The sequence below is a fragment of the Haliotis rubra genome, unplaced genomic scaffold (assembly GCF_003918875.1).
Source record: "Haliotis rubra isolate DU_JTF1 unplaced genomic scaffold, ASM391887v1 Scf683, whole genome shotgun sequence".
NCBI classification, from domain to species: Eukaryota; Metazoa; Mollusca; class Gastropoda; order Lepetellida; family Haliotidae; genus Haliotis; species Haliotis rubra.
The window spans coordinates 547,518-569,520 of record NW_025767394.1 but is presented as its reverse complement, the minus strand read 5'-3'; the positions used below and the strand labels follow the sequence as shown (position 1 = coordinate 569,520).

Sequence of the window (22,003 nt, the reverse complement as noted above, 5' to 3'; positions counted from 1 at the left end):
CGTTCACGTGGATGCACTAAATACACGTGGATGCACCAAATATACGGGGGTGCACTGCATCAAATACCTGCGTGGTAAGCATGATTCCCATGGTGAGCTGCTGGCAGCAGGTGACAATATATGTTACTGACGGGTCAACGCGCACAAAATACGCCCTTCTATCGTGAATGACTGAAGCCTCGGTGATGGCTGTAACGAGGCACTCAATAACATTTGAGAAGTGTTTCGTTGCGCGTTTGCCTATTTCTTTCGTCTTTTTGCCCCGAATGCTCTGACAAATCAAGTGTACACTTACGGTAACAGTAGGACAAGGGTCAGACGCCGCTGGGTGTGGCAATTTCACTCGACGACCAACCCTTCGCGGACGTGATCACACAAACCTCGTCAGCTAATTGCTGGAAACGCTGGTACGTATGTTCTTCAAAGAGCTAAACAGATAGCATTTTATGCTGGAAACACATTTTACAGTGCGTGAGTAATCCTTGTTATATGCAGCTCAACATGTGAAAAGGATGGGGATAAATCTGTCTGGTTGTTGGGAGCTAACGAGGATAACATTGTTTATGGTGACCTCATTTAGCGAAAATGGTGACGAGCGCGCGCGCGTGCGTGTGTATGTGCGTGGGTAAGTGCTTGAGTGTCTGCTTGTGCTAGTCGTGACAAATCGTGGTTTAACAGAGATGGCCGACTATGGTACCATGCTGCATTTTAACATGGTTACTCCGTACAGTATTCTGTCTCAGAAGCGACCAGACATTTCATCTACTTCATGCCGAGACCGGGGCCGGTGGGGTAGCCTAGTGGTTATGGTGGGTTATGGTTATGGCGGAAAACCCGGGTTCGATTCCCTATATGGGTTACAATATCAGTCGAAGCCCATTTCTGGTGTCCCCGCCGTGATATGGCCGGAATATTGCTTCAAAAGTGCATGCGTAAAACCATATTCACTGATCACAGAAGTAACACATTTGTAAGGCTACCGATTGTATTCTTAAATTGTGTAGTTCGTGTTGTGAATTCCATTCCTTTATTTCAGGATATTACACGTCATCGTATCCCATTTGCGTAGACCTATGCTCATTCAGTCTGGCCTATTCATACACGATTACACACCAGGGGGATACAGCTTTTTGAGTTTCAGTGGTCATTTAATAACCTATCATTTTCACACAGGGAACTGTGTGTGTGTCCGCGCACAACACACACACACACACACACATCTCTACAAACCCCCACCCCCCGATCCCTCTTCCCTCCCCCTGGATCCGCCTATGGACACCGACGCCATCTCATATTGCTGGAATATTGACGAGTGTGGAGGTAAACAAAAGACAAACAAACAAACACCAGACGAGACCATCAGGACTGACCAAGCTTGACCACAATACTGTCTTGTCACCTCAATTTATCCTTCCTTGTACAGGGATACCCTACAGAAATTAAGTACATGCAAATTTCATTAATATGTTTCCGTTTGTTTGCTACGCGAACGGTGGACTTCGGACAAACATTCCATGACAAAAGCCCACTTGACATTCAGCATAAAGAATGATGCCTGTTTAGTGTATGTTGGCTGCCCTGTGCACCATGTCGTGACAGTGTTCCAGGGCTGTCAATTTTATGTTGTGGCATTGTCCAAATAACTACTGCAATTGTAACTCTTTCAGACATGACCTGAAGCAGCCCGGATATGACGTCACGGCAGTCTCGTGACATAGATGGCGGCTGGGCCTGGGTGGTGCTGCTGGCAGCCTACGTGAATCTCCTGATAGGCCCAGGTCTAGCGTACGTGGGAGGCATCTTCCAGGCGGTGTTCCTGGAACAGTTTAAGGAGAGCGTCGCGCTGACGTCATGGGTGACATCACTGTTTGCGTCACTCTTGCAACTGGCAGGTACGATCAATGACAGCTGGCAAGACTGGCCGTGAAGTAATAGTTGATATATTCAGGATGTATTTATATATTGAGACTATTGATTCCACTGATATACTGATTGCATCTTTTAGTAAAGTTAATAAAATTTGTGACGTGGAAGTGAGTACCGTACAAGTCAGTGCAATGGGATGAGTCCCCAGAAACATATTTATATTCTAGGGGCCTACAAATTGGACTGATTGGCAAGTTCGATATATCACATTGCCACTCGTCAGTTGTCTCCAGTTTCATCATAGGTCAGTTTTCGCCATAAGTCCATGTGTTCAGTTCTCCTCACAAGGCCCAATGTTATATCATAGGTCACTTTTTCATCACAGAGTCTAGTGTTCAGTTATCCATCACATCTCATTGTCTTCCAGGCCCAGTGTTATATCACATCTCATTGTCTCCCAGGTGCAGTGTTTAGTGTTATATCACATCTTATTATTTTCCAGGTCCAGTGTTATATCACATCTCATTATCTTCCAGGTCCAGTGATATATCACACCTCATTGTCTTCCAGGTCCAGTGTTTCAACACATCTCATTGTCTTCCAGGCCCAGTGTTATATCACATCTCATTGTCTTCCAGGTCCAGTGTTACATCACATCTCATTGTCTTCCAGGTCCAATGTTATATCACATCTTATTGTCTTCCAGGTCCAGTGTTATATCACATCTCATTGTCTTCCAGGTCCAGTGTTATATCACATCTCATTGTCTTCAGGTCCAGTGTTATATCATCGTTGCCTTCACACACCTCTTTTGTCTTCCAGGTCCAGTGTGATATATCACACCTCAGGTCAGTGTGTTCCAAGTTCAATGATATATCACATTCTCATTGTCTTCCCAGGTCCCAGTGTTAAGTATCACATCTCATTGTCTTCCAGGTCCAGTGTTATATCCTTCTCTTTGTCTTTCCAGGTCCTGTGATATAATTATCAGGACCTCATTGTCTTCTTCAGGTCCAGTGATATATCACACCTCATTGTCTTCCAGGTCCAATGATATATCACATCTCATTGTCTTCCAGGTCCAGTGTTATATGTCACATCTCATTGTCTTCCAGGTCCAGTGTTATGTCAAATCTTATTGTGTCTCCAGGTCCAGTGTTATATCACATCTCATTGTCATTCAGGTCCAGTGATATATCACATCTCATTGTCCTCATTAATCTTCCAGGTCCAGTGTTATATCACATCTCATTGTCTTCCAGGTCCAGTGTGTGTTATATCACACCTCATTGTCTTCCAGGTCCAGTGTTATCACACTCTATTGTCTTCCAGGTCCAGTGATATATCACACCTCATTGTGTTCCAGGTCCAGTGATATATCACACCTCATTGTCTTCCAGGTCAGGTCCAGTGTTTATCCACATCTCATTGTCTTCCCAGGTCCAGTGTTATATCACATCTCATTATCGCATCTTCCGCAGGTCCAGTGATATATCACACCTCATTGTCTTCAGGTCCAGTGTTATATCACATCTCATTGTCTTCCAGGCCCAGTGATATATCACATCTCATTGTCTACCAGGTCCAGTGTTATATATCATATCATTTGTCTTCCCAGGTCCTGTAATGTTATATCACATCTCATTGTCTTCCAGGTCCAGTGTTCTTTTTCACATCTCATTGTCTTCCAGGTCAAGTGTTCAGTGTTATATCACACCTCATTGTCCTTCCAGGCCTTGAGGTGTTATATCACATCTCATTGTCTTCAGGCCAGTGTTATATCACCTGATTGTCTTCCAGGTCCAGTGTTATATCACACCTCATTGTCTTCAGGTCCAGTGTCATATCATATCTCTGTTGTCTTCCAGGCCCACTGTTATAATACATCTCATTGTCTTCCCAGGTCCCTGTGTTATCACATCTCATTGTCTCCCAGGTCCAGTGTTTGCAGTGTTATATCACATCTTATTGTTTTCAGGCCCGGTGTTATATGACATCTCATTGTCTTTAATGTCTTAGTGTTATATCACATCTCTTTGTCTTCCAGGTCCTGTGATATATCATCATTTGCCTCAACCTGTGTTATATCTCTCATTTGTCTTCCAGGCCAGTGTTCAGTGTTATATCACATCTCATTGTCTTCCAGGTCCAGTGATATATCACACTCTCATTGTCTTCAGGTCCAGTGTTACATCACATCTCATTGTCTTCAGGTCCAGTGTTATATCACACCTCATTGTCCAGGTCCAGTGATATATCACCTCATTGTCTTCCAGGTCCAATGATATATCACATCTCATTGTCTTCCAGGTCCAGTGTTATATCACATCTCATTGTCTTCCAGGTCCAGTGATATATCACACCTCATTGTCTTCCAGATCCAATGATATATCACATCTCATTGTCTTCCAGGTCCAGTGTTATATCACATCTCATTGTCTTCCAGGTCCAGTGATATATCACACCTCATTGTCTTCCAGGTCCAGTGTTATATCACATCTCATTGTCTTCCAGGTCCAGTGTTATATCACATCTCATTGTCTTCCAGGTCCAGTGTTATATCACACCTCTTTGTCTTCCAGGTCCAGTGTTATATCACACCTCATTGTCTTCCAGGTCCAGTGATATATCACACCTCATTGTGTTCCAAGTTCAATGATATATCACATCTCATTGTCTTCCAGGTCCAGTGTTATATCACATCTCATTGTCTTCCAGGTCCAGTGTTATATCACATCTCTTTGTCTTCCAGGTCCTGTGATATATCACACCTCATTGTCTTCGAGGTCAAGTGATATATCACACCTCATTGTCTTCCAGGTCCAATGATATATCACATCTCATTGTCTTCCAGGTCCAGTGTTATATCACATCTCATTGTTTTCCAGGTCCAGTGTTATATCACATCTTATTGTCTTCCAGGTCCAGTGTTATATCACATCTCATTGTCTTCCAGGTCCTGTGATATATCACACCTCATTGTCTTCCAGGACCAGTGTTATATCACATCTCATTGTCTTCCAGGTCCAGTGATATATCACATCTCATTGTTTTCCAGGTCCAGTGTTTCATCACATCTCATTGTCTTCCAGGTCCAGTGTTATATCACACCTCATTGTCTTCCAGGTCCAGTGATATATCACACCTCATTGTCTTCCAGGTCCAATGATATATCACATCTCATTGTCTTCCAGGTCCAGTGTTATATCACATCTCATTGTCTTCCAGGTCCAGTGATATTTCACACCTCATTGTCTTCCAGGTCCAATGATATATCACATCTCATTGTCTTCCAGGTTCAGTGATATATCATACCTCATTGTCTTCCAGGTCCAGTGAAATATCACACCTCATTGTCTTGCCCAGGTCCAGTGATATATCACATCTCATTGTCAGTTGTCTTCAGGTCCAGTGATATATCAGCATCTCATTGTCTTCCAGGTCCAGTGTTTACATCACATCTCATTGTCTTCCAGGTCCAGTGTTTAGTGTTATATCATATGTGATTGTTTTCCAGGCCCAGTGTTATATCACATCTCATTGTCTTCCACGTCCAGTGTTATATATCACATCTCATTGTCTTCCAGGTCCAGTGCTTAGTGTTATATCACATCTCATTGTCTTCCAGGCCCAGTGTTATATCACATCTCATTGTCTTCCAGGTCCAGTGTTATATATCATATCATTGTCTTCCAGGTCCTGTGTTATATCACATCTCATTGTCTTCCAGGTCAAGTGTTATATCACATCTCATTGTCTTCCAGGTCAAGTGTTCAGTGTTATATCACACCTCATTGTCTTCCAGGCCCAGTGTCATATCACATCTGATTGTCTTCCAGGCCCAGTGTTATATCACACCTGATTGTCTTCCAGGTCCAGTGTTATATCACACCTCATTGTCTTCCAGGTCCAGTGTCATATCATATCTCATTGTCTTCCAGGCCCACAGTTATAATACATCTCATTGTCTTCCAGGTCCAGTGTTCAGTGTTATATCACATCTCATTGTCTCCCAGGTCCAGTGTTTAGTGTTATATCACATCTTATTATTTTTCAGGCCCGGTGTTCTATGACATCTCATTGTTTTCGAGGTCCTGTGATATATATAATCTCATTGTCTTCCAGGTCCAGTGTTATATCACATCTCATTGTCTTCCAGGTCAAATGTTCAGTGTTATATCACACCTCATTGTCTTCAGGCCAGTGTTATATCACATCTCATTGTCTTCCAGGTCCAGTGTTATATCATCTCATTGTTCTTCAGGTCCAGTGTTATATCACCACCTCATTTGTCTTCCAGGTCCAGTGATATATCACACCTCATTGTTTTCAGGTCCAGTGGTATATCATACCTCATTGTGTCTTCCAGGTCCAATGATATATCACATCTCATTGTCTTCCAGGTCCAGTGTTATATCACATCTCATTGTCTGCCAGGTCCAGTGATATATCACACCTCATTGTCTTCCAGGTGCAATGATATATCACATCTCATTGTCTTCCAGGTCCAGTGATATATCACACCTCATTGTCTTCCAGGTCCAGTGAAATATCACACCTCATTGTCTTCCAGGTCCAGTGATATATCACATCTCATTGTCTTCCAGGTCCAGTGATATATCACATCTCATTGTCTTCCAGGTCCAGTGTTACATCACATCTCATTGTCTTCCAGGTCCAGTGTTTAGTGTTATATCATATCTGATTGTTTTCCAGGCCCAGTGTTATATCACATCTCATTGTCTTCCAGGTCCAGTGTTATATCACATCTCATTGTCTTCCAGGTCCAGTGCTTAGTGTTATATCACATCTTATTGTTTTCAGGCCCAGTGTTATATCACATCTCATTGTCTTCAAGTCCAGTGTTATACATCATATCATTGTCTTCCAGGTCCTGTGTTATATCACATCTCATTGTCTTCCAGGTCCAGTGTTATGTCACATCTCATTGTCTTCCAGGTCCAGTGATATATCACACCTCATTGTCTTCCAGGTTCAGTGATATATCACACCTCATTGTCTTCCAGGTCCAGTGAAATATCACACCTCATTGTCTTCCAGGTCCAGTGATATATCACATCTCATTGTCTTCCAGGTCCAGTGATATATCACATCTCATTGTCTTCCAGGTCCAGTGTTACATCACATCTCATTGTCTTCCAGGTCCAGCGTTTAGTGTTATATCATATCTGATTGTTTTCCAGGCCCAGTGTTATATCACATCTCATTGTCTTCCAGGTCCAGTGCTTAGTGTTATATCACATCTCATTGTTTTCCAGGCCCAGTGTTATATCACATCTCATTGTCTTCCAGGTCCAGTGTTATATATCATATCATTGTCTTCCAGGTCCTGTGTTATATCACATCTCATCGTCTTCCAGGTCCAGTGTTATATCACATCTCATTGTCTTCCAGGTCAAGTGTTCAGTGTTATATCACACCTCATTGTCTTCCAGGCCCAGTGTTATATCACACCTCATTGTCTTCCAGGTCCAGTGTCATATCATATCTCATTGTCTTCCAGGCCCACTGTTATAATACATCTCATTGTCTTCCAGGTCCTGTGTTATATCACATCTCATTGTCTCCCAGGTCCAGTGTTTAGTGTTATATCACATCTTATTGTTTTTCAGGCCCGGTGTTCTATGACATCTCATTGTCTTCGAGGTCCAGTGTTATATATCATATCATTGTCTTCCAGGTCCTGTGTTATATCACATCTCATTGTCTTCCAGGTCCAGTGTTATATCACATCTCATTGTCTTCAAGGTCAAGTGTTCAGTGTTATATCACACCTCATTGTCTTCCAGGCCCAGTGTCATATCACATCTGATTGTCTTCCAGGCCCAGTGTTATATCACACCTGATTGTCTTCCAGGTCCAGTGTTATATCACATCTCATTGTCTTCCAGGTCCAGTGTCATATCATATCTCATTGTCTTCCAGGCCCACTGTTATAATACATCTCATTGTCTTCCAGGTCCAGTGTTCAATGTTATATCACATCTCATTGTCTCCCAGGTCCAGTGCTTAGTGTTATATCACATCTGATTGTTTTTCAGGCCCGGTGTTCTATGACATCTCATTGTCTTCGAGGTCCTGTGATATATATAAACTCATTGTCTTCCAGGTCCAGTGTTATATCACATCTCATTGTCTTCCAAGTCAAATGTTCAGTGTTATATCACACCTCATTGTCTTCCAGGCCCAGTGTTATATCACATCTCATTGTCTTCCAGGTCCAGTGTTATATCACACCTCATTGTCTTCCAGGTCCAGTGATATATCACACCTCATTGTCTTCCAGGTCCAGTGGTATATCATACCTCATTGTCTTCCAGGTCCAATGATATATCACATCTCATTGTCTTCCAGGTCCAGTGTTATATCACATCTCATTGTCTGCCAGGTCCAGTGATATATCACACCTCATTGTCTTCCAGGTCCAATGATATATCACATCTCATTGTCTTCCAGGTCCAGTGATATATCACACCTCATTGTCTTCCAGGTCCAGTGAAATATCACACCTCATTGTCTTCCAGGTCCAGTGATATATCACATCTCGGTTATCTTCAGGTCCAGTGATATATCATCTCATTGTCTTCAGGTCCAGTGTTACATCACATCTCATTGTCTTCCAGGTCCAGTGTTTAGTGTTATATCATATCTGATTGTTTTCCAGGCCCAGTGTTATATCACATCTCATTGTCTTCCCAGGTCCAGTGTTATATCATCTCATTGTCTTCCAGGTCCAGTGCTTAGTGTTATATCACATCTTATTGTTTTCCAGGCCCAGTGTTATATCACATCTCATTGTCTTCCAAGTCAGTGTTATATATCATATCATTGTCTTCCAGGTCCTGTGTTATATCACATCTCATTGTCTTCCAGGTCCAGTGTTTATGTCACATCTCATTGTCTTCCAGGTCCAGTGATATATCACACTCTATTGTCTTCAAGTCAATGATATATCACATCTCATTGTCTTCAGGTTCAGTGATATATCACACCTCATTGTCTTCCAGGTCCAGTGGTATATCATACCTCATTGTCTTCCAGGTCCAATGATATATCACATCTCATTGTCTTCCAGGTCCAGTGTTATATCACATCTCATTGTCTGCCAGGTCCAGTGATATATCACACCTCATTGTCTTCCAGGTCCAATGATATATCACATCTCATTGTCTTCCAGGTCCAGTGATATATCACACCTCATTGTCTTCCAGGTCCAGTGAAATATCACATCTCATTGTCTTCCAGGTCCAGTGTTACATCACATCTCATTGTCTTCCAGGTCCAGTGTTTAGTGTTATATCATATCTGATTGTTTTCCAGGCCCAGTGTTATATCACATCTCATTGTCTTCCAGGTCCAGTGTTATATCACATCTCATTGTCTTCCAGGTCCAGTGCTTAGTGTTATATCACATCTTATTGTTTTCCAGGCCCAGTGTTATATCACATCTCATTGTCTTCCCAGTCCAGTGTTATACATCATATCATTGTCTTCCAGGTCCTGTGTTATATCACATCTCATTGTCTTCCAGGTCCAGTGTTATGTCACATCTCATTGTCTTCCAGGTCCAGTGATATATCACACCTCATTGTCTTCAGGTCAATGATATATCACATCTCATTGTCTTCCAGGTTCAGTGATATATCACACCTCATTGTCTTCCAGGTCCAGTGAAATATCACACCTCATTGTCTTCCAGGTCCAGTGATATATCACATCTCATTGTCTTCCAGGTCCAGTGATATATCACATCTCATTGTCTTCCAGGTCCAGTGTTACATCACATCTCATTGTCTTCCAGGTCCAGCGTTTAGTGTTATATCATATCTGATTGTTTTCCAGGCCCAGTGTTATATCACATCTCATTGTCTTCCAGGTCCAGTGTTATATCACATCTCATTGTCTTCCAGGTCCAGTGCTTAGTGTTATATCACATCTCATTGTTTTCCAGGCCCAGTGTTATATCACATCTCATTGTCTTCCAGGTCCAGTGTTATATATCATATCATTGTCTTCCAGGTCCTGTGTTATATCACATCTCATCGTCTTCAGGTCCAGTGTTATATATCATCTCATTGTCTTCCAGGTCAAGTGTTCAGTGTTATATCACACCTCATTGTCTTCCAGGCCCAGTGTTATATCACACCTCATTGTCTTCCAGGTCCAGTGTCATATCATATCTCATTGTCTTCCAGGCCCACTGTTATAATACATCTCATTGTCTTCCAGGTCCTGTGTTATATCACATCTCATTGTCTCCCAGGTCCAGTGTTTAGTGTTATATCACATCTTATTGTTTTTCAGGCCCGGTGTTCTATGACATCTCATTGTCTTCGAGGTCCAGTGTTATATCATATCATTTGTCTTCCAGGTCCTGTGTTATATCACATCTCATTGTCTTCCCAGGTCCAGTGTTATATCACATCTCATTGTCTTCCAGGTCAAGTGTTCAGTGTTATATCACACCTCATTGTCTTCCAGGCCCAGTGTCATATCACATCTGATTGTCTTCCAGGCCCAGTGTTATATCACACCTGATTGTCTTCCAGGTCCAGTGTTATATCACATCTCATTGTCTTCCAGGTCCAGTGTCATATCATATCTCATTGTCTTCCAGGCCCACTGTTATAATACATCTCATTGTCTTCCAGGTCCAGTGTTCAATGTTATATCACATCTCATTGTCTCCCAGGTCCAGTGCTTAGTGTTATATCACATCTGATTGTTTTCAGGCCCGGTGTTCATGTGACATCTCATTGTCTTCGAGGTCCTGTGATATATATAAACTCATTGTCTTCCAGGTCCAGTGTTATATCATCTCATTGTCTTCCAAGTCAAATGTTCAGTGTTATATCACACCTCATTGTCTTCCAGGCCCAGTGTCATATCACATCTCATTGTCTTCCAGGTCCAGTGTTATATCACACCTCATTGTCTTCCAGGTCCAGTGATATATCACACCTCATTGTCTTCCAGGTCCAGTGGTATATCATACCTCATTGTCTTCCAGGTCCAATGATATATCACATCTCATTGTCTTCCAGGTCCAGTGTTATATCACATCTCATTGTCTGCCAGGTCCAGTGATATATCACACCTCATTGTCTTCCAGGTCCAATGATATATCACATCTCATTGTCTTCCAGGTCCAGTGATATATCACACCTCATTGTCTTGGAGGTCCAGTGAAATATCACACCTCATTGTCTTCTCCAGGTCAGTGGTATATCACATCTCATTGTCTTCCAGGTCCAGTGATATATCACATCTCATTGTCTTCCAGGTCCAGTGTTACATCACATCTCATTGTCTTCCAGGTCCAGTGTTTAGTGTTATATCATATCTGATTGTTTTCCAGGCCCAGTGTTATATCACATCTCATTGTCTTCCAGGTCCAGTGTTATATCACATCTCATTGTCTTCCAGGTCCAGTGCTTAGTGTTATATCACATCTTATTGTTTTCCAGGCCCAGTGTTATATCACATCTCATTGTCTTCCAAGTCCAGTGTTATATATCATATCATTGTCTTCCAGGTCCTGTGTTATATCACATCTCATTGTCTTCCAGGTCCAGTGTTATGTCACATCTCATTGTCTTCCAGGTCCAGTGATATATCACACCTCATTGTCTTCCAAGTCCAATGATATATCACATCTCATTGTCTTCCAGGTTCAGTGATATATCACACCTCATTGTCTTCCAGGTCCAGTGGTATATCATACCTCATTGTCTTCCAGGTCCAATGATATATCACATCTTATTGTCTTCCAGGTCCAGTGTTACATCACATCTCATTGTCTGCCAGGTCCAGTGATATATCACACCTCATTGTCTTCCAGGTCCAATGATATATCACATCTCATTGTCTTCCAGGTTCAGTGATATATCACACCTCATTGTCTTCAGGTCCAGTGAAATATCACACCTCATTGTCTTCCAGGTCCAGTGATATATCACATCTCATTGTCTTCAGGTCCAGTGATATATCACATCTCATTGTCTTCAGGTCCAGTGTTACATCATCACATCTCATTGTCTTCCCAGGTCCAGCGTTTAGTGTTATATCATATCTGATTGTTTTCCAGGCCCAGTGTTATATCACATCTCATTGTCTTCCAGGTCCAGTGTTATATCACATCTCATTGTCTTCCAGGTCCAGTGCTTAGTGTTATATCACATCTCATTGTTTTCAGGCCCAGTGTTATATCATCTCATTGTCTTCCAGGTCCAGTGTTATATATCATATCATTGTCTTCCAGGTCCTGTGTTATATCACATCTCATCGTCTTCCAGGTCCAGTGTTATATCACATCTCATTGTCTTCCAGGTCCAGTGTTCAGTGTTATATCACACCTCATTGTCTTCCAGGCCCAGTGTTATATCACACCTCATTGTCTTCCAGGTCCAGTGTCATATCATATCTCATTGTCTTCCAGGCCCACTGTTATAATACATCTCATTGTCTTCCAGGTCCCTGTGTTATATCACATCTCATTGTCTCCCAGGTCCAGTGTTTAGTGTTATATCACATCTTATTGTTTTTCAGGCCCGGTGTTCTATGACATCTCATTGTCTTCGAGGTCCTGTGATATATATCATCTCATTGTCTTCCAGGTCCAGTGTTATATCACATCTCATTGTCTTCCAGGTCAAATGTTCAGTGTTATATCACACCTCATTGTCTTCAGGCCAGTGTTATATCACATCTCATTGTCTTCCAGGTCCAGTGTTATATCACATCTCTCATTGTCTTCCCAGGTCCAGTGTTATATCACACCATTGTCTTCCAGGTCCAGTGATATATCACACCTCATTAATCTTCCAGGTCCAGTGATATATCATACCTCATTGTCTTCCAGGTCCAATGATATATCACATCTCATTGTCTTCCAGGTCCAGTGTTATATCACATCTCATTGTCTTCCAGGTCCAGTGTTATATCACATCTCATTGTCTTCCAGGTCCAGTGTTATATCACACCTCATTGTCTTCCAGGTCCAGTGATATATCACACCTCATTGTCTTCCAGGTCCAGTGGTATATCATACCTCATTGTCTTCCAGGTCCAATGATATATCACATCTCATTGTCTTCCAGGTCCAGTGTTATATCACATCTCATTGTCTGCCAGGTCCAGTGATATATCACACCTCATTGTCTTCCAGGTCCAATGATATATCACATCTCATTGTCTTCCAGATCAGTGATTATATCACCTCATTGTCTTCAGGTCCAGTGAAATATCACCTCATTGTCTTCCAGGTCAGTGATATATCACATCTCATTGTCTTCAGGTCCAGTGATATATCACATCTCATTGTCTTCAGGTCCAGTGTTGCATCATCTCATTGTCTTCCAGGTCCAGTGTTTGAGTGTTATATCATATCTGATTGTTTTCAGGCCCAGTGTTATATCACATCTCATTGTCTTCCAGGTCCAGTGTTATATCATCTCATTGTCTTCCAGGTCCAGTGCTTAGTGTTATATCACATCTTATTGTTTTCTTTCCAGGCCCAGTGTTATATCATCTCATTGTCTTCCAAGTCCAGTGTTATATATCATATCATTGTCTTCCAGGTCCTGTGTTATATCACATCTCATTGTCTTCCAGGTCCAGTGTTATGTCACATCTCATTGTCTTCCAGGTCCAGTGATATATCACACCTCATTGTCTTCCAAGTCCAATGATATATCACATCTCATTGTCTTCCAGGTTCAGTGATATATCACACCTCATTGTCTTCCAGGTCCAGTGAAATATCACACCTCATTGTCCTCCAGGTCCAGTGATATATCACATCTCATTGTCTTCCAGGTCCAGTGATATATCACATCTCATTGTCTTCCAGGTCCAGTGTTACATCACATCTCATTGTCTTCCAGGTCCAGCGTTTAGTGTTATATCATATCTGATTGTTTTCCAGGCCCAGTGTTATATCACATCTCATTGTCTTCCAGGTCCAGTGTTATATCACATCTCATTGTCTTCCAGGTCCAGTGCTTAGTGTTATATCACATCTCATTGTTTTCCAGGCCCAGTGTTATATCACATCTCATTGTCTTCCAGGTCCAGTGTTATATATCATATCATTGTCTTCCAGGTCCTGTGTTATATCACATCTCATCGTCTTCCAGGTCCAGTGTTATGTCACATCTCATTGTCTTCCAGGTCAAGTGTTCAGTGTTATATCACACCTCATTGTCTTCCAGGCCCAGTGTTATATCACACCTCATTGTCTTCCAGGTCCAGTGTCATATCATATCTCATTGTCTTCCAGGCCCACTGTTATAATACATCTCATTGTCTTCCAGGTCCTTTGTTATCTCACATCTCATTGTCTCCCAGGTCCAGTGTTTAGTGTTATATCACATCTTATTGTTTTTCAGGCCCGGTGTTCTATGACATCTCATTGTCTTCGAGGTCCTGTGATATATATCATCTCATTGTCTTCCAGGTCCAGTGTTATATCACATCTCATTGTCTTCCAGGTCAAATGTTCAGTGTTATATCACACCTCATTGTCTTCCAGGCCCAGTGTTATATCACATCTCATTGTCTTCCAGGTCCAGTGTTATATCACATCTCATTGTCTTCCAGGTCCAGTGTTATATCACACCTCATTGTCTTCCAGGTCCAGTGATATATCACACCTCATTGTCTTCCAGGTCCAGTGATATATCATACCTCATTGTCTTCCAGGTCCAATGATATATCACATCTCATTGTCTTCCAGGTCCAGTGTTATATCACATCTCATTGTCTTCCAGGTCCAGTGATATATCACACCTCATTGTCTTCCAGGTCCAGTGAAATATCACATCTCATTGTCTTCCAGGTCAAGTGATATATCACATCTCATTGTCTTCCAGGTCCAGTGTTTAGTGTTATATCATATCTGATTGTTTTCCAGGCCCAGTGTTATATCACATCTCATTGTCTTCCAGGTCCAGTGTTATATCACATCTCATTGTCTTCCAGGTCCAGTGTTATATCACATCTCATTGTCTTCCAGGCCCAGTGTTATATCACACCTGATTGTCTTCCAGGTCCAGTGTTATATCACACCTCATTGTCTTCCAGGTCCAGTGTCATATCATATCTCATTGTCTTCCAGGCCCACTGTTATAATACATCTCATTGTCTTCCAGGTCCTGTCTTATATCACATCTCATTGTCTCCCAGGTCCAGTGTTTTGTGTTATATCACATCTTATTGTTTTTCAGGCCCGGTGTTCTATGACATCTCATTGTCTTCGAGGTCCTGTGATATATATCATCTCATTGTCTTCCAGGTCCAGTGTTATATCACATCTCATTGTCTTCCAGGTCAAATGTTCAGTGTTATATCACACCTCATTGTCTTCCAGGCCCAGTGTTATATCAAATCTCATTGTCTTCCAGGTCCAGTGTTATATCACATCTCATTGTCTTCCAGGTCCAGTGTTATATCACATCTCATTGTCTTCCAGGTCCAGTGATATATCACACCTCATTGTCTTCCAGGTCCAATGATATATCACATCTCATTGTCTTCCAGGTTCAGTGATATATCACACCTCATTGTCTTCCAGGTCCAGTGAAATATCACACCTCATTGTCTTCCAGGTCCAGTGATATATCACATCTCATTGTCTTCCAGGTCCAGTGATATATCACATCTCATTGTCTTCCAGGTCCAGTGTTACATCACATCTCATTGTCTTCCAGGTCCAGTGTTTAGTGTTATATCATATCTGATTGTTTTCCAGGCCCAGTGTTATATCACATCTCATTGTCTTCCAGGTCCAGTGTTATATCAGATCTCATTGTCTTCCAGGTCCAGTGCTTAGTGTTATAACACATCTTATTGTCTTCCAGGCCCAGTGTTATATCACATCTCATTGTCTTCCAAGTCCAGTGTTATATATCGTATCATTGTCTTCCAGGTCCTGTGTTATATCACATCTCATTGTCTTCCAGGTCCAGTGTTATATCACATCTCATTGTCTTCCAGGTCAAGTGTTCAGTGTTATATCACACCTCATTGTCTTCCAGGCCCAGTGTTATATCACATCTCATTGTCTTCCAGGCCCAGTGTTATATCACACCTGATTGTCTTCCAGGTCCAGTGTTATATCACACGTCATTGTCTTCCAGGTCCAGTGTCATATCATATCTCATTGTCTTCCAGGCCCACTGTTATAATACATCTCATTGTCTTCCAGGTCCAGTGTTATATCACATCTCATTGTCTCCCAGGTCCAGTGTTTAGTGTTATATCACATCTTATTGTTTTTCAGGCCCGGGGTTCTATGACATCTCATTGTCTTCCAGGTCCTGTGATATATATCATCTCATTGTCTTCCAGGTCCAGTGTTATATCACCTCTCATTGTCTTCCAGGTCCAGTGTTATATCACATCTCATTGTCTTCCAAGTCAAATGTACAGTGTTATATCACATCTCATTGTCTTCCAGGCCCACTGTTATATCACATCTCATTGTCTTCCAGGTCCAGTGTTATATCACATCTCATTGTCTTCCAGGCCCAGTGTTATATCACACCTCATTGTCTTCCAGGTCCAGTGTTATATCACATCTCATTGTCTTCCAGGTCAAGTGTTATATCACATCTTAGTGTCTTCCAGGTTCAGTGTTATATCACATCTCATTGTCTTCCAGGTCCAGTGTTCAGTGTTATATCACATCTCATTGTCTTCCAGGCCCAGTGTTATATCACATCTCATTGTCTTCCAGGTCAAATGTTCAGTGTTATATCACACCTCATTGTCTTCCAGGCCCAGTGTTATATCACATCTCATTGTCTTCCAGGTCCAGTGTTATATCACATCTCATTGTCTTCCAGGCCCAGTGTTATATCACACCTCATTGTCTTCCAGGTCCAGTGTTATATCACATCTCATTGTCTTCCAGGTCCAGTGTTATATCACATCTTAGTGTCTTCCAGGTTCAGTGTTATATCACATCTCATTGTCTTCCAGGTCCAGTGTTCAGTGTTATATCACATCTCATTGTCTTCCAGGCCCAGTGTTATATCACATCTCATTGTCTTCCAGGCCCTGTTTTATATCACATTTCATTGTCTTCCAGGTCCAGTTTCAAGCGTTTTATCCTCACAAGTCAGCTGCCGAGCGTCCGTCATCACAGGGGCGACGTTGTTAGCAGCTGGCCTCGCGATCAGCAGCTTTGTCAACAGTCTACTTCTCCTTCTTATTTTCATGGGTATTGTCTCAGGTGAGAATGCTTGGGGTTGTCTCTGTTGAGAGTGCAGGGGATTGTCACAGATGAGTGCAGGCTATTGTGAGAGATCAGACCATCGTCTCAGGAGAGACTGCAAAGCATTGTCTTTGGAGAGAAAGTGGGAAATTGGTTCAAGTGAGACTGCAGAATATGTCTCAGGTGAGAATACAGCGTATTGTTGAGAGTACTGAGTATTGTATCAGGCGACACTGTGGAGTATTTGTTCAGGTGAAAGTGCAGTCTTCTAGTCTTGTAATATCCAAGTTTTCTGTAGAAAATATATTGCCCCACAAGCTCTAAATATAACTCAGACTGACCCGCCTGTAGACTCTTCAAATGTGTACCTAACCGGGCCGTCTCTATTATCGAATGGGCACACATTATAACAGCATATGTTAATCTTCGATAGCAGGTTCCTTTAGCACTAACCTTGACTTGAGATAATTAGCTGTGAATAAGTGGCCGATCATTTGACGTTCTCGTGTTACTCTGTCTGTTTTCAGGATTGACAATATTGTTCCCCATATAACTATAAAACTAAGACTGACTCGTCCTCGATTTTCCCACTAACTATTAAATGGTTGAAAAATTCTGCACGTCCGTTTATACGCTTTCGTTTTACTGCAGGTATCGATAAAGACAGGAAATCATCGGTTGGCCCTGAAGTTCTTTTTATTAGTATCCTTGTTTTTCATAATCATGATAATATTTTGTCACTCCGTTTGAAATAGAGATCGGGTGCTTGATGTTTTGGGTGATTTCTAAAGATCCTATTTTTTTCAACACAGGTATAGGTCTTGGACTCACCTACTCTGCCTCCATAGTTGTCGTGAATCTGTTTTTCGTGAAACGGCGGACATTCGTCACGGGACTTGCTCTGTCTGCAACAGGTGCCGGGATACTCATACTTCCGCTCGTGTGTCGCCACCTGCTGGACGCTTTGTCATGGCGGGAAACTCTGGCGATCCTTGCAGGGTTGTCTTTACAGATGGCGGTGTGCGGAGCTGTAATGTTTCCGGTTCATGAACACAACAAAGGCTTCTGCTTCAAGCTGTTTAGGAAACGTGATAAACGTTTGCCAGATGCCGACTCAGAGAAGGGGAAAATGTTTACACAGAATGATTCACCTCAAACAAAAAGGGCTGCAACTTGTGAAGACCAACATTTGACCGCTAAAGACCAACATTTGACCGCCCAAGACCAACATTTGGCTGCCAAAGACTTAGTCAATTCAACCATCAGTATTTCAGGATCTGTAAATTTTGAAATGTCAAAGATCAAAATCCATGAACCAAAACCACTTTACGCTAATATAGGCTTCTTGATTTTGTGTTTCTCTCTTTTTCTCAATAATTCTAGCATAGGTATATTTCTCATTCATTTCCCGAGCTTCGCTAAAACGTTTGGGGTCACCGAATCGGAAGTGGCCTTCGCCATGGCGATGAACGGTCCAGCACTAACAATTTCGAGAGTTCTGATTGGTGCAATGGGGAATGATAGTAAAACGGACCCTCTCTCAATATTCGTTGGTCTGATACTGACATCGGCTGTTATCATTATGTTGACGCCTGTGTTAGCTACCACGGCTACTACACAGACGCTGGTCATGGTGTTGATGGGTTTATATTCCGGGGGTTCATACTCTTTTCTGACAGTTCTAACCATTGAGTGTGTTGGCCTTGACAAACTTGCTGCTGCCTTTGGCTGGGAAATGATTGCTGCCGGAACTGGTTACCTGGTAGCGCCACCTATCGCCGGTAAGTATGTTTGGCCAGTCGTTTACTATAGTGTTTGGCAGTGGGGTAGCCTAGTTGTTAAAGCGTTTGCTCTCTCACATAGAAGGCCCGGGTTCAATTTCATTCATGTGCTGAATTTGTAAAACCCATGTTGGTGTCTCCCGACGTGACATTCCTGAAATATTGCTTAAAGTGTCGGAAGGCCTGACTCACTCACTTTAATAGAGTGCAACCCTACGCCGTTCTCAGCAATAGCCCAGCTACAGTAGTTGGACATAAGTGAGTCATTTGTGAAATTTCCAGAGAATTACATGTTAATTAACTGTTATAAGAATAATTTTCATAAATTTAGTAGAAGTCATTTTATTTTGATATTTTGCAAACATCCTGGAAATCATCTTTAGCTTTCGTTGATTAGTTATCGATTGACGCCTGATTAAGCACCATAAGTACAACTTAATCTTAATCTATCCCATAGACAGCCATGTTAAACCTGATTGGTATATCTAATATATATTGTTTAAATAGTTGCAGTTTTCTTAATAATCATCGGAAAATTGATTGGAAATTATATGTATGTAGCTGACATGATTTCCCAGCTGGTAGATAAGTATTGAAAGCAATTCGACCGAAACAAATTTATGAAAATGATTCTTGCAAGAGTTAACTAGCATACAAGTCTATGGGACTTTCACTAATGATGACTCGCTTATGGCCAACTACTGCATATTGCGGCTGTCTGGACCAGGCAATCCAGTGCTCAGCAGCATGAGCATCGATCTACAAAATTGGGATACGATGACATGTGCCACCACGTCAGCGGGCCTGGCCACCTGTTTCCCTTGGTCGCCTCCTGTGACGAAATCTAACCGGACCTTCACGGGTCGGGATCTCTGAACGTCTACGAGTAATTAATAAAAATATGTGGTGGATTGTTTATTGATCACTTGAATGCCTGGTTTGTATACAGGTGTAGGGTGCTACCGGTTGTGCAGGACATGCTTACTCATTTCGTGAACACCTGGTGTCCGCTCTGCTTTGTTCACATGATGTTTCACGCAACCTCCAATAACACTCTGACGAAAGGGGCCGACCGGGTGGCCTAAATGTTAAAGTGTCTGCTCTTCAGGCTGAGGACCCGGGATCGATTCCCTTCAGTGCTACAACGTGTGAAGCCCATTTCTGGTGTTGACTGCCGTGATATTGCTAGAATATTGCTAAAAGCGGCGTAAAACCATACTCACTCACTCTGCCAGAAGAGGATAAGAAGTCTTATAAAGAAAGAAAGTTAGCATCTTTTTACAATAGTTTACAGAAATGGTAGCATAATGTCTAAATCCTGTATCTAATGGTTAAGTATTCAAAGCCCTAAATTGATGCCCGACACTGATACTGATGCCAAAATATTTCAAATTTTGCTTTCAAGATGGATTGTCGATTCTACTGGTTCGTATGCCAACAGTATCTATCTATCAGGTAATTAGAAACCATATATATATCATAACTATCCCTACACTTGCACTAAAACTGCAAACCAGGATCCATTGGTTGTGAGTTCGAATCCAAGATTCTGACCCACTGGTATATATACTTAAACATATTGATGCCCATTCCAGATTGCACATAGAGACTGTCGTTTTAAAAGCCATACTTAGCCATGGCTGTGTTTAAGACTTTGAGAAATGTTAATTTCAGAGAAACGTCTCAGCACTAGTTTTCTTTGTTTCGCTGTGTGTAGAAATCCTGGTTTAAAAGTTCAAGCCTAAAGAGATACAGAAAGAGATCTCGTCCCTGTCTTATCCCCTATCTGTATGGTGTCATACATCTTTTGACATATTTTGGTAAGATGCGGTTGGGAATCTAAGCACCCACATTTCGCTGTTAACTTTACTAACGGTCGACTCTTATCATGTAATGTGACGTGAGTCGTTCCACAAACAATCAACTGTACAGCTTATGGTTAAAGCTCAGAGCTACACGCTGCCAATGTTCACGTTTCAGGAGTGCTGTTGTTTGTGGCGGTGTTGGTGATTATGATGATACCAGTCTGCGGTGGACGTCGTCATCAACACTCTCTCCACCACCCCGATGACACGACGCTTGAGGTTGACCAAGAAGACAGCCCAACGTGATCGGGAACGCTTGTTTTAACCATATACCCAATTTGGAACAAACATTGTTTTTAGAGAAGTATATTTGTCTTGTTATGATTTCGACAACTATGCCCCGGAAAGCAACAGAGGAAAATCACTTCGATCACCTCTGGCTTGAATACACAGTGGTATGAAATTCCAAAAGACAATAATATGAGTATCACGTGGCTGTCACATGACCTGACTAGATCATGATGTCATAAATGGATCTATATCCGTTCGCCGTCATGTTCAAGTCATGCATATTTCTATTAACTACCTGTCTTCACGAGCTGTCGCGTGGCAAGATCTATACATCCTGCAGGGTCTGGCGTTAAAGCAATATTACTCAGGTATGAGTGAGTGAGTGAGTTTAGTTTTACGCCACACTCAGCAATATTCCAGTTACATGGCGGCGGTCTGTAAATAATCGAGTCTGGACCAGACATTCCAGTGATCAACAGCATGAGCATCAATCTGCGTAATTGGGAACCGATGACATGTGTCAACCAAGTCAGCGAGCCTCACCACCCGATCCCGTTAGTCGCCTCTTACGACAAGCTGCCTTTAGTGGCAAGCATGGGTTGCTGAAGACCTATTATACCCCGGATCTTCACGGGTCCTCAGGTATGATGAATGAGACGAGTTTACGCCACGAGTGAGTTTAGTTTTACTCCGCTTTTAGCAATATTCCCCCGGTGTATGGGGGCACCAGAAATGGACTTCGCACATTGTCCATTGAACCGAAAACCCGGGTCTTCGGCGTGACAAGTGAATCCTTCAACTACTAGGCTAGCCAGCCAACCACTTACGCCAAGAAGGTAAAGGTATAATTGTAGTTGACCCGAGTGATTGTGTGTTGGCTAGCTCATCCGACAACTGTTATTAACTGTACGACTCTCGCGACATAGTTGCCAGTTAAAATTTGGACACAACTGATTTGTGAGGGTCGTTTTCAGAACATACTTGTGCCCCTCATAGATTCATTCACAGGGGTTCGAATCAAT

General features: G+C 42.1%; 1 protein-coding gene across 3 annotated transcripts; it reads left to right on the top strand.

The window, feature by feature from the left end:
* The first annotated feature begins 1,662 nt into the window (after nucleotides 1-1,662).
* On the top strand, nucleotides 1,663-21,054 carry LOC124258129 (monocarboxylate transporter 14-like). 3 transcript variants are annotated; one of them, XM_046692198.1, is made up of 6 exons: nucleotides 1,663-1,892; nucleotides 16,979-17,122; nucleotides 17,917-18,291; nucleotides 18,334-18,885; nucleotides 20,290-20,340; nucleotides 20,866-21,054. In XM_046692198.1, exons 1-6 carry the CDS (start codon nucleotides 1,691-1,693, stop codon nucleotides 20,994-20,996), a joined length of 1,455 nt encoding a protein of 484 aa, XP_046548154.1. In that variant the 5' UTR covers nucleotides 1,663-1,690; the 3' UTR covers nucleotides 20,997-21,054. The 3 variants fall into 3 exon arrangements, with proteins under 3 accessions (XP_046548154.1, XP_046548153.1, XP_046548155.1); XM_046692197.1 differs by having other exon boundaries at nucleotides 17,917-18,885; XM_046692199.1 differs by lacking the exon at nucleotides 20,290-20,340 and having other exon boundaries at nucleotides 17,917-18,885.
* Nucleotides 21,055-22,003: the final 949 nt, after the last annotated feature.

Coding starts and splice junctions, on each gene's coding strand:
- LOC124258129 (XM_046692197.1), top strand. CDS start 1,691: ATGACGTCACGGCAGTCTCGTGACATAGATGGCGGCTGGGCCTGGGTG. Junction 17,123..17,916: donor TTTCATGGGTATTGTCTCAG/GTGAGAATGCTT, acceptor TTTTCAACACAG/GTATAGGTCTTGGACTCACC. Junction 18,886..20,289: donor GGTAGCGCCACCTATCGCCG/GTAAGTATGTTT, acceptor TTTTGCTTTCAA/GATGGATTGTCGATTCTACT.